General features: G+C 40.3%; 1 protein-coding gene across 1 annotated transcript in view; it reads left to right on the top strand.

Moving 5' to 3' along the window:
* LOC146856076 (lysosomal alpha-glucosidase-like) overlaps positions 1 to 12,525 on the top strand; it is an 829,176-nt gene extending 816,651 nt beyond the window's left edge. Inside the window, exon 23 of the mRNA XM_085654093.1 lies at positions 12,378 to 12,525. Within this exon, the coding sequence (XP_085510219.1) occupies positions 12,378 to 12,437 (60 nt within the window). The 3' untranslated portion in view covers positions 12,438 to 12,525. The remainder of the gene's footprint in view (positions 1 to 12,377) is intronic.
* Positions 12,526 to 13,873: the final 1,348 nt, after the last annotated feature.

Genomic DNA, 13,873 nt, shown 5'->3' with positions numbered 1-13,873 from the left:
AATAAGTGTTTTGCACACTTCTGTCATTGGGCTACATGTGGGCTACATCTGGGTGATATTTGTGCTGCATTTAGGCTCTTTTGTGTCTGGTGGCCATCTGGGGAGATTTATTTGTTATGAAGTTTCCTAATTTCCTCATCTACTGCAGTCTCCTCAGTAGGAAATGCTTTCAGTTTTTTACTTTGATTCCATCAAGAAGGTATTCAGATATGTCACACATTTGCCATAAATTCTGAATGTTAGCACTCTAGTTGCTCATTAGATCACTGTAGTAAAGCTACTGCTCACCACGGAAGTCTGCTGCTGGTATTAAAAGTGCATGTTTCAGTCTGCATATCAGAATATTTTAATGAAATAGAAGAGGATTTGAGAAGTCACTCAAAATGTGCCCTAATTTTTCTTTCTTCAGCACTAATCATAATTTATATGGCAAAATGAACCCCCTCATTGTGTTCCTTTTTAAATTAAATGTTTTAAGTGTTACCACTTTATTCCATTCAAGATGGCTTCAGGTGTGCCATACTTTTGTCATAAGTAAGACTGTTAGCGCTCTAGTTGTTCGTTAGAACACTCTGGGACATTCTGTCATTGGGCTATACTTGGGCTACATCTGTGTGATATTTGGGCTACATTTGGGCTCTTTTGTCTCTGGTGGCCATTTTGGGAGACTTATTTGTTATGATGTTTCCTAATTCCCTCATTTACTACAGTCTCCTCAGTAGGAAATACTTTCAGGTTTTTTACTTTGATTCCATCAAGAAGGCATTCAGATGTGTCACAAATTTGCCATAAATTCAGAATGTTAGCACTCTAGTTGCTTATTAGATCACTGTAGTAAAGCTACTGCTCACCAGGGAAGTCTGCTGCTGGTATTGAAAGTGCGTGTTTCAGTCTGCATGTCAGAATTTTTTAATGAAATAGAAGAGGATTTGAGAAGTCACTCAAAATGTGCCCTAATTTTTCTTTCTGCAGCACTAATCATACTTTTTATGGCAAAATGAACCCCCTCATTTTGTTCCTTTTTAAATTAAATGTTTTAAGAATTACCACTTTATTCCAAACAAGATGGCTTCAGGTGTGCCATACGTTTGTCATAAGTAGGACTGTTAGCGCTCTAGTTGTTCTTTAGAACACTCTGGGAAGCTGCAGTAGAACACAAAGGAATCAACTAACAGTCTCTGCCCTTGTTGGATGTACATGTTTTACTGAGAATGTCAGACATCATTCTCACATGACTGAGAAAGATAATGTGAATTTACAGAAAATATGCTCTCAGTTAGCTTATAGATCACCTTCCAAACCTCTGTGGGAAAAGCATGAGAAAATAGTTTTCTCTCAAACATGATTCATGATATCACAGCAGAAGGCTTTTTCACATGGTAAAATCACCTTAGAACACACCACAATTCCTAAAATGAGTATGGTACCATCAACAAATGATTTATAATGTAACTAAAGTCTTAAAACCTTCTATTAACTGCAATGCTTTTTAATGAGGTGCTATCATGTATATTTGTCCCAAGATGGCTGCCAACACTTCTTGGATGAAGTGCTGACAGCCAATCAGATCTCACGATGAGCTGTGTGGTTAGGCTCCGCCCAGATATATATGTGATTTTACTTTTGATTTTCTCAGGAACTACTAAACGGATTTACACCATTTAAGCAAAATGCACATGCCTGACCTGAGGACTACTTCTTTGCCAAATTTCAAGTAATTCTGTTCAGCCGTTCGGGCTGTACCTTCGACTAAAGGTCCTATGGGAAAATGCATGGGGAAAACGCGTTTTGGGACCCCCCTTTTTTCTCAGCCCCCGCTTGACGACTCACCCCGAGACTTTCAGGGTAGGAGCTGAGCGGAGCGCCCCATTAGTTTTGAAAATGTCACGAAGATAAGTCAACCGGCGCCAAAGTTATTCAAAATAGAATTTTAAGATTTCCTATGGGAACTCGGTCCTAACTATAATTATCTACTAGCGACCGCCAGTAGATAATATACTATATATATACGGCTGTAAATTTTGTGTTAATATGTCAGCTGCTGAAATGAAAGAGAGGGAGGAGGCTGCGCTCTCCATTTTTAATGATACCAGCGTGACGATTTCAAAACCTGGCGCCCATGCGATCAATGACAAAAGCTCAGATGTGCAATCACGTCTCAAACGCTTAGAAAAACTTAAGCGTAGTGAACTCTCTAAATGGTGGGAATCTAAGTCCCTTCAACGGTATCTGGAGGTAAAAAGAATCCCTCGTGGCCTTCGTATCATGGTGTCCCCAACGTATGAAGACCCCAATCCGCACATGCTAAGTGAATGGGCACAAAACAACTTTGAGTCTTCATGCAGAATGCTAGCTATCTTGGTTAAATATGCGGATATTGACCGAAGCAGGATTTTGGAAGAAATCACCCAAATTTCGGAGATGCTGGCCAAGGAAAGCAATCAGGAACCAATTGAAAAATTAATGAAAGAAATGAAAGAACGACTTCTCAAACTTGAGACCACGATCAAAGAAAGAAAGGCGCAAAAATTCATTAGGGACAAAAACGACTACGAGCGCGGCCAAATATACACCTTTGCGAGGAAATTTGATACTCTACGTAGACAGCGGATGAATCCGAAAGGCCAAACGAAGGCTGATGCTCAGGCAGAACTCAGTAGCATCCAAAGCTCTGAGGTGGATACGGACATTGAGGAAAATCAGAACCGCCAAAATGGGGCAGCAGTACCCTCTGTAATTGATGAATTCAGTTTTTTAGAACAAGAAAGGAGATTCAATCTCCGTCCACGCCCGCCCCAGATGAACGAAGGCACACGAAGAGGAAGAGGCAGAGGCAGCAAAGGCGTAAGGGGGCAAAACTTTGGCAGAGGAAAGAACAACAAGCAATAATGAATGAAGCGGTCGAGAAAGAAAGTCAAATAATCAACATGACCAATATCAGTTTGACGAAACAAGAGGAGCATATTCTAGGGCTTGGTCTATCCTACTGCCCACCTGCAGATTTCGACTATGTCAAGACGAGAGTCGATGTCTTTATATTTGTGAGATCACTAAAGTTGAAAAAACATTTTGCCTCAAACTTAAATAAAGGACCACTATCTGTTAGGCCTAGTTCATTGGAAGATACACATCCCGGAAGTCTGGCTGTGAACGACATGGACCTGTTATTCAACTTAAGACCCATAGATGAGGCATCTGATACTATGGGCAATGAAATCACAGCAACTAACATAATTGATGAACACATATCTGTCAGCCAGGCACAAGATATAGCAAGACAGCAGGAAGTGGACATTGGTGGTAGTGAACCGACAAAGTTTAAACCGCCCTCCAGATTCATTCCGCTAACTACTAGAGACTCAGTGGATGTCTACAATGAACTAGTCATTAATGACCTAAAGAACTTAGAAAAATGCACAAGTGCTAAATATAAAACGCTGTCCAAGTACGAACGAGAATATTCTGCTCTGATCAACAGACTTGCAACAGATGACACCTGCATAGTGCGTAATGCTGACAAAGGGGGCAATATTGTCCTGTGGGACAAGAGCAGTTATCTCACAGAGGCTTACAAACAATTGAACGATTCCAGCAATTATACTAAGATTACCGAAGCTATGATGCATTCTAGCTTTAAAGCTTTTAATGACCAGCTCTATTCATGGTATTGTCAATGTTTGTTAACACGAGATGAACTAGCATTTTTAAAAATTGTCAACCCTGTTGTACCAGTATTCTATCTGATCCCTAAGGTGCATAAAAGCATGAAGAATCCCCCAGGCCGTCCGATTATTTCGGCCATAGGAGGTGCTTTTGAAAATACATCTAAATTTATTGATTCCTTTCTATGTCCCTTAGTGCAAACTCTTCCAGCCTTTATCCAAGACACAGGAGATTTTTTGAAAAAAATCTACGATCTCCCTTGGGAAGAAGACCTATTGCTGGTTACAATAGACGTTTCCACCTTATATACCAGCATTAGGCATGAGGATGGCCTCAAGGCTATTAAACATTTCTTAGGCAATCGTCCTATTAAACTATGGTCACATACCCAGATGCTGCTCTCAATGATTTCCACCTGTTTGAAGAGTAACTTTTTTCTCTTCAATGACCAGCTGTACCATCAGATCTGCGGCACAGCGATGGGCACCTGCTTCGCCCCCAGCTATGCGAATTTGCATATGGGCTGGTGGGAGGAGCAGGTGGTCAGGGTCATCCATCAGAGAGAATGGGAGGAAAATGTGCTGCTTTGGAGTCGGTATATCGACGACCTTTTTATTATCTGGAAAGGGTCGGAACTGACAGCACAAAATTTCATTGATAAATTGCAAATCAATGACTTAAATTTAAAATTTACCAGCACAGTCAGTAAAACCACAGTGAATTTCTTAGACCTCACGGTTTACATCAAAGAGGAGAAAGTGCACACGAAACTATACAGGAAACCCACTTCAAGCAACACACTATTGCATGCAACGAGTTTCCATCCCTACAGCCTTATCAGAAGTATCCCAGAGGGTGAGAGTTTAAGAACTATACGTAACTGTAGCGAGGAGACGGTGATTGAGCAAGAACTTACCTGCATGCATAACCGCTTCAAGGCTAGAGGATATGCAGACGAGGTCATAGATCATGAAATTACAAGAGCCAAAAAAAGAACTAGAGAGGACATTCTCTTTAAAGAAAGTCGTAGTAAAACCAATCGACAACAATGTAAAAACAATCAAATAAGAATGATTACTTCCTAAAACAAAAGTCATAGGCAAATAAGGAGTATTCTCTCTAAAGATTGGCACTTAATTCGCAATGATCCCCTTCTGGGTAAACTTGTGCAGAAAAAACCAGCGATGACATTTAGGAAAGCTCGTTCCTTTAAACAGATGCTAGTGACCAACATGATAACGTCAAAGAGACAGGTTCCAACAGGTAGCACTTGGTTAACCAAAAGAGTAGGCTTCATGAAATGTACCAAATGCAAGGCCTGTAGCTATGGTAGGAATACCACTTCCTACACACTAGGCCTCTCGAAAAGAATAAAGAAGATCAAAGGGTGCTATTCTTCTAAGACAGATTATACTGTCTACGTCCTGCAATGCCCATGTGGCATGCGGTATGTGGGCAGCACGATCCACCCGGTCCATAAGAGGGAAATGGGGACAAGTCTTACCCCGTGGCACGCCATTTCGAATCTCACCATGAGAAAAATGAGAAGGGCTTATTATATTTTGTCATTGATTGTATACCGCCAAATGTAAGAGGGGGCAATCGAGAGAAAAAATTGAGGAAACTCGAATCATGTTATATTCTTGCACTCAATACACGAACCCCCACAGGTCTTAATATGGAGGAAGATTTAATCACACATCTTTAAAGACCTGAGTAGTGCAGATATAGTACAATAGTAGCAATCCCCCTCGTGATGTTTTCAACATATGATTTGTATTTATTAGTTTGTGCACCGTACACTTTATCTTTATGATGTGGGTAATGGGAGAGTCGTTCAATAAAAAATCAACTTTTGCCCACTTGGGCTCAATGGACAATCACGCACACTGTAGCAAGATTGCTGCAGATAATTTACACTCCGACTGCTTTATGACACCCACAGGGGTTTGTATTGCATTGTTGCATTTTTTCACTAGCAAACGGAGAAATGTTAAATGAATTGTGCGCCTGAGACTATATTCTTAGTACGAAATTGTTACAAATTACAGAAAGGACAATTTACTTGCCTGTTAATTTATTTACAATTTACAGAAAGGACAATTTATGTACCTGTTAATTTATTGAATGTTTAGAGTTGGGATATTCAATAATGTTCTTGCAATGTTAAGCCATTAGCGTAACGGCAATATCTCCTTTAGAAACTACGAGTCTGTTTTCTAGTACACTAAGGTTGTAGTCACATCACGTGACACGTCACGAGCACAAAAAATTATGTAAATGATGGGTTCAAGTTTGTATTGATTGTTGGTGAACAAGCCTGCAGGACAGGCGAAACGCGTTCAACCGGCTGACTGATTAATAAATAAGTTTGAGCCAGGACAAGGCGTCGTCATCCATGTGAATCTTCCAGGGGATTGTGTGAAAAATATTTATATATATATATATATATATATATCCATACACAAAGGTTGCCCTTTAGAAGCTGCTGCACACATAAGGGTTGATACACAAATCGCCACAGGTAGGTCAGTTGACAGCATTGCCCAAAGCTCTCCATAAATGGCATACGCGTTTCAAGCGTGTTTGCCGCTCTTGTTCACTGGCTGAAATGACGGAAGAAGCAGGCTCATTGAAAACAGCTGATTTATTTGAATAGCGAGTCCCGCCCTTGTGGGAGTCCTACACACAGGCATTCTGGTCACAGTAGTCCCGAAATAATGCCTTAAGACTCCCAGTTTTCCTAAAACAAGTGTGCTGCTGCCTTCGTCATCAAAATATATTAACTGTCCTTGTTAGGTGAAGTGCGATGACTGCATCACTGGCCCCCGCACCAATATCTGCCTGTGGCTGAGGCCCCCACCGTTCCCTCAAGAGTCCGTAAATAACAGCACTCGGGATCCGCCCAAAAGCGGCGGGGCACCTTTGCCCCGCCCCTAGCTCTTCACCTAACATTAACAGTCACGAGTTGTCAAGGTGCCACTGAAAGTCAGATTTCTTGCTCTCTAAAGCCAATAGTCTTCTCTTTAAATGAACGTTTACAGACGATAATGGATTACGTTTGAGGAATAGACCAATATTGTTTTCATGTTTTTATATGCAAATACGTACAATTCTATCCATGATTTTTTTCAAGAATGTCGTTATTGACATGCTGGCCTTTACTGAAAAAAACACCTCAACAGATTGTTCTTAAATTTAAATGGCTCTTTCATTAATCTGTACATAATTCAATAGTTTATTTGAGCAGGCACCGGCCACTAGCAGACTCAGCTCAGTTTGTGTGAGAGACAAGTCCTGAGATTGGTTCGGCTGTGTGGGGTGCTCTGCACCAAAGGCAGTCACTTTTCTAAACTCACTCTCACCCCATAGAATCTGTCTGGACCTGCGGTTCTGCCTGGCAGACATGTATTTTAAAGGCTGATGCAAGAGCTGCCTGGGGATTTAGCCCCTGTAATCTGCAGGGGACATTGTTTAACCACAGGGCACAGCGGAGAGGTGATCTTAGACAAGGCAGTGCAGAAAGGACTAGGATATTAGGCACCTCGAGGAGCAGCAGCAACCACAGTAGCATAGCCACTGTCAAAGACCCTAGTGACCATAAAAAAGTCCCATCTAGCTGCTGTTTGCATTATCAACCACAGCAATAATCAGGATTCACTGGGCCCCTAAGACCTCAGAGCCGCGCTGCCACTATACCTACTGCACCAATGGAAGCTATCCTTTGCCCTTGACCATGCCACCATCAGTATGTGGGAGTAGAAAGCTAGGCCTGGGCAGAGGAGTCATTCAAGGCACGCTGGGAAGCACATGGCATCAGACAAGGGCATCAGTAAAGAAGATGGCGGATCATCTACCAATGTGGGATTAGACAGGGATCCACAACCTGGCCCTCGATGGGGAACAGACAGGGCAAGATAAAGAAAGTGACAGCTACAGGGTGGACAAGAACAGCTGGGTAGGTATTCAAAGTTAGGAGAGGAATAGAATAGGGGACTTATCAAGCCATAAGGAGGGTTATTCCACCCCAGCCCCAGACCAAAGTATGCAAGGAGGAGTGAGTGAGCGCAAAGAGAGAAAAGTCCTCTCCATGGTAGAGGACGGGCTGAATGAGCCCCCCGTGCAGGACGAGGGAAGAGAAAGGGGTACCCTCTTCCGAGTAAGTGAGAGCCAAGGGCGGTAGTAGGATTGTGGAAAGTGTGGTAATACACTGTCTATGTTGCAGTCAGGCTAAGGTAAAACATGGTCATTAAATATTGCTGTGCACACAAGTCAGGGTTAGTGCAGCCTCATGGGGGCTAAAGATGCGGGCAAGCACCAGTTCCTGTGTGGGACTTGAAGCTCCCATGCACATTTGTAATGCCACTTGTGACCTGCGCACCTAGTGCTGATGCAGCTCTGTTTACAAGAACTTCGGTCGGGCCGAAGATCGCAGGTACCTGATGAAAATGTCTATAATGAAAACAAAGCAAATCCATTGAGCGACGCTTCAGACACTCTCCTTCTGTTATTCAGCCGGCCCCACAGTGGTAAAAACAATTAGCCCCAAACGATGCGCTATGTACCACCCAGGAATGCTCTGATCATACTTACCCTTAACTCTGTGCATTTGTAAAAATATGACTTTCTTGCAAATTTATATTTTGGGGGAAATTAGCACATTACAGTCACTTGGACGACGAGGCGGATAAATAGAGATTTGCAGCACTCGCACGTCCGCTCGCTAGACAGGAGAGTGGGAAAACAGAGAGGCACTCAGTGTGGGGGCATCAAAGTCAGCACCAGAGAGAGTTTAAAACAGTGCGGTGGAGTAGCCGACACACCACCCTACGGTCTCGGGGTGCTCCTTGCCCACTTGTGCTCTGTGTTTACACTCCAACACTCAGCTGTCTAGAGGGCAGCGTAGTGAAGTAACTGTCGGATAGGGCTGGAGGAGATCCGTCAGGGATGAAGAAGACGAGATCCACTACAGGGAGAAGACTTTGTGTACATATTCGTATATGCCCCTGGGACCTGGGCTCATAAAAAGAAACAACCACGGGAGACTTTTTTTCAATTTTGCCATGGATTCACAAATCCACAGCAAAATTGCAGCAAAATTGAAAATAAGACTTTTGGGCCCAAATGGGGTCCCTAGGGCACCCCAGCACCGGGCCAAGGGAGTCAGGGTATTACTACCCTGCTCCCTTTTCTTTATTTTTAACTTTTTTTGTTGGGACTGGGCTGAGTCTAAGTCCCAAAATGGCTGGCAATACTTCCTGGTTGAAGTATTTGCAGCCAATCAGATCTAAGCATGAGATCTGTTGAATTTGTGGAGGGTCTGCACCTCTGGATATACAAATTTGGTTTTCTTTTATTATCTCGAAAACTACTGAATGGATTTACATGAAATCACTAAAAGGGCTCTTTCTGGACCATTGGCTACCTCTCTGCCAAATTTGGTTTAGACTGGAGTCTTGTTCAAAATACCTATGGGAAATTGCATGGGAAACATGCTTTTTTTGACCCCCTCCATTTTTCTCAGCCAGACAGATCTCTCCAAAATTTTACATGCAAAATTAGACAGAGGACAGCATTTTTGGGGGAATTGTTTTTGAAGATTCGTCAAACAACGGCAGTCATGAGCAAGTCAAAAAATGCTTTTGCTATGGAAAATAGCTTCTAACTATAGCTACCTACTGGCGACCCTCCAGTAGGCAGTACTCCCTGGTTGAAGTGTTGGCAGCCAATCAGATCTCTACACAGGATTGAGAGGATTCTTGGAGTGGTCGTGTGCCCAGATATATAAATTTGTTTTTCTTTAGTATCTCAAAAACTACTGAACAGATTTAAACCAAATCACAAAAATCTTGCTTTGTGAACCAAGAGCTACCCTTCTGCCAAATTTGGTGTAATTCCGTTCAGCGGTTCGGGCTGTAGCTGTGTCTAAAATTCCTATGGAAATTAACATAGGAAACACACTTTTTTTGAGCCCCCCTTTTTTTGGCCCCCGCTTGACCGGTCACCCCGACACTTTCCATGCACAACTAGAATGACTGGCACATTGTTTTGGGAAAGTTCCGTAAGGATTCATCAAATGGCGCCAAAGATATAGGCAAGTCAAAAAATGCTTTTCCGATAGAAGCTAGGTCCAAACTATAGCTACCTACTGGTGACCGCCAATAACTAATATATATATTTCCTTGCATAGAGAAATTACTGATTGCCATGTGTAATGTGTCTGTATATATGAACATATATATTAATATATTTAGATGTGTGTGTGCATGACTATACATGTATGTATTTATTATTACAAAATATATTTATGTATAAAAATAAAATGAAATCATTTAAAAACGAATTAAATAAGTTAAAAATACCTTCCACCTCTTTCTTTCTCTCCACTCTCTGACTCACACCAAACCTTTCTGTAAACTATGTCCTCCAAAACATGCTTTCCAGACTCTTCCCTATTTTCTATCCAATTAATCCCACTAATTGACACACAGGTCCACCACTCCTGATATCTCATATCTTCCATTTATTAATCAACTTCAATCATTCTATCCTTATTCAAAACACTAGAGTAAATTTATGCATGCCATCTCATGAGCACAAACTTAACAACCTGATCACAACTACTCCTACTACAAAAAGGAAGCACATATTACTTACCTATTACTTATTTACCCCTAAATCTGGGGTCTGGACTAGTATGCTAATTGCAAAGTACTTCCGCACCTTTTCAGGGTTAGTAAGCTTTATATAAATAAAATGTACAATTACACTATCTGTAATTATAGTGTCGCTTTCATAAGAAGAAACAGGATACAAAGGGGTTTCAAGGATGTGTGATGAGATGGCCCTATATTATAATTAATACAAAACCCGGACCACAAATCACAAGGATATTTCGAGTCACCATACAGTTCTGTGACCTTATAAAGAGGGTAGTTTATCTCAAATATAAAGAATCTACAATTAATGCTTCCTCCTAAAGATTAAAAAAATTATAAAGAACACACAATTAAGAATAATTTAATAATGGTGTACCGCCCTTGTAAAGTCCCTATAATAAGAATGCTTAATTGATGAAATACCATGATGTAAACAACTTAGTGAAAAATTCTTGACGATCCTTCCTATTACTCTTAGGTGCCAACATTTATATAACTTTTATTCCAAACGTTTTAACAACTCTCACACAATGTGTACCCTATTCCTAACACTTAACCTTAAAGTAACATTAGCTGTAAAATATAAACATAACTCTATTTCATACATTTACCCGAATCCTTCCCAACATGTTAAAAAACATAACCACATTAATTATGCCACGCTCCTGTTTTACCACATAGTAAAATATATAATTTTAATTGTAATGTTTGTCGTCATAGTGACCTAAAACTAAAATATATGTCGATTCATTATTCTTTGTAATTTTTTCTTCATTGTTGACTTTCCTCATCTCCAGTCTGACAGTATTTACAAGGACAAAGGAATTCAACGATGTTGTAGCTGCTGCGTTTTCCATTCAACTGTTTACTGCACTGGCCACACATTACGTCATCTGCTGCAAAAAACATAAGTTTCAGATCAAAATGTACTAAAAATACATGCATCACATGTGGTGTATCGCCGTGGAAGACACTTGACAAAAGTCAACAGTCACCTTTCAATCCCTGATTGATGTATTCTGGTATGACATCTGGACTAATGATGTAAAATCTTTGCCCAGACTGTTATAATATCCTAAATTGATGGACCGAGGAAGAGGTTTTTAAGGCAGCATATAAAAAATTAGAGCATACTTAAATGTAATTCATAGATAATGTACAGCTTAACCAGCATATGGACTGTACGAACATATTTAATGTTATCCGAACAGGCTGTAAATATTAGTTCCCTCAGCTTCACAAAAAAATCGTATTACTCCAGTGACAGTGTTCAAAAAACAGACAATTATTTCGAGAGGGCAATCAGTACAGAAATATCCCAAACGTGTTACTTCTCTTTTTAAGGTCTGAATATCTTTATTCTTACTATGTTTCCTAACGCGACACTTACTGTTTACTTATGTAATGCTCAAATATTGCTCTATAACACTGTTTTTCAATGTAGAGAGGCGTTTCTACTTGCCACAGTATGGACACAGATTAAAATCGAAATTGAAGAGCAGTACTTATGGTGCAGAATAAAAAAAGCACACTTTCTATTACAAGAGGCGTGAATATGTAGGCATCTTCTCTGGTGATTGCAACCTTATATGTTTTACACATAGCATTTTACTCTAGGAAATACAAGGGATGGTATAATTAATTTGTATTTCTTAGCTTCCTAGTATGATGAAATACACCTATCGTGCATCCGTCTTTCTTGAGAAATCTTTGTACAAAGGTTACTGCTGGGACTCCTTCATTTCAGTGTGCGTTAAAATTACAAGATAATGAACTAAAACTGTCAGAAATATGTTCCATAAATTGATTTTTCTTGCTGCATAATTTAGTCAACTCTGATGATTAATTTGGCCCTCTGTTGTCACATAATTTCTGTACCTCTGAGTATAGTCAATACTGTCAAAAGAAGATGGGAACATGTTTTCGCATCCGATTCTCATTGGTTTTTAGAAAAAATCACCATGTAGTACGTAATGATCAATTATTTGAACAACCTGCGAAATAGTGTTATGTGTATACGATTTTAACCACATATCCTTTTTCATCCCTTTTCAGAAACTCACCCTTCGGATTTCTGTGCAATTGTCTTCAGCATTAACTATTCAGTTCCAATAAACTGGGCATACATTTTTGTATTTTGTTCCTGATGGTATGTCTTGAAATTGCATTCTTATCTATGCAATAAAGTGGGATCGTTGTCCTATGTGAGGCTTTATTTGTTAGCCAATTGCTGAACTGTGATATGAATCGTAAAAATGTGCCATACTCCAGTGTACATGGAACTTAATGACCAACTGCACTCACAAGTCTGCCACCGTATTTGAGTCAAGGTTTGTATATATGACAGGATAAACATTTCAGAAATAGGATGACAATATTTATCGAGGTTTAGATATTCGAAAAGTGTAATATTGAAATATCCTGACGCCTGTTACTGATGTGTGAGCAACAAAAAGATACTACAAGTACAGGCAGTACTCTAGAAAGCCCCTTGGTCTATTGACGAATATCTGCTCACAGACCAATCAAAGCCCGACACATTTATTAACAAAAGAACAAATATTAATCGGTGGGTGAATCACAGATTAGTGAATAGGGCTGTTTGAAGATGAAAAAAGGCATTTTCCAATATACAAAGGCCCAATTTGCAATTCAGTTACCTATTACCGAATCGCAAATGAGGTTTGCTATTCGGTATTAGGAAGGGGCGTGTTTAGGGCGTCCCTTCCTAATGCCTAATCACAGTGGGATGTGTGAATATTTTGCTAACGAAAAGTGGCCGCATTTAAACCACCTACTCAAATAGGTGCTAACCTATTCTCAAATGGGAAGGGGCCCTCAAGAGACCCCTTCCCCTTTGTGAATGTTGGTAAAAAAAAATTAAGAGCAGGCAGTGGTCCACACTGCCAACTGTTAAAAAATTTAATGAAAACTTTTCATTTATCTTTTTGAAACACATCTAATTTTCCTATAGGGAAAATGGGCTGCATTTAAAAAAAGATTGCTTTATTGAGAAGCAACCACAGACATTGTGGTCTGCTGGGGTCAGCAGGTCACCATCCCTGTGATTTTTGCCATTACAAATAGATCACAAATCGAAACCCACCTCATGAACAGGAATGAGGTAGGTCTATTTGCGACACACTGGGAATCGCAAAATGCATTAAACACACATTTATACATTGCTGTTTGTGGTTACCAATTAGCAAATTGCAAACATTTACTATTTGTTAATCGCAAGCATTTACATTCGTACATCTGGCCCCAGGTAATTTATAGAAGAGTAGATTTCGGGGAATTAGGATATTTATTGATATATTTGTGTGTGCCATCTGCATGTGGATTTACAGCTATTCCTGCTTCTTTCTTCGTGATTTTCAGTAGTGTGCAACATTTGTGGACTTTGCTATGGTGTAATGATGAAAAATTATGTGGAATGTCAGTTTGTGCTATTTAGCATGAAATGCATTCTTGCACCAATTGCATCACATGCAAAAACAAATATACTACGAGTAACAGCCACCGCGTTCTGTTGTTCCTGTTTGTTTGCT

Source organism: Triturus cristatus, chromosome 4_1, assembly GCF_964204655.1.
Source record: "Triturus cristatus chromosome 4_1, aTriCri1.1, whole genome shotgun sequence".
In the NCBI taxonomy this organism is placed as follows: Eukaryota; Metazoa; Chordata; class Amphibia; order Caudata; family Salamandridae; genus Triturus; species Triturus cristatus.
Note: the sequence above shows the minus strand (reverse complement) of the source record. Positions and strands in the feature narration are given on the sequence as shown.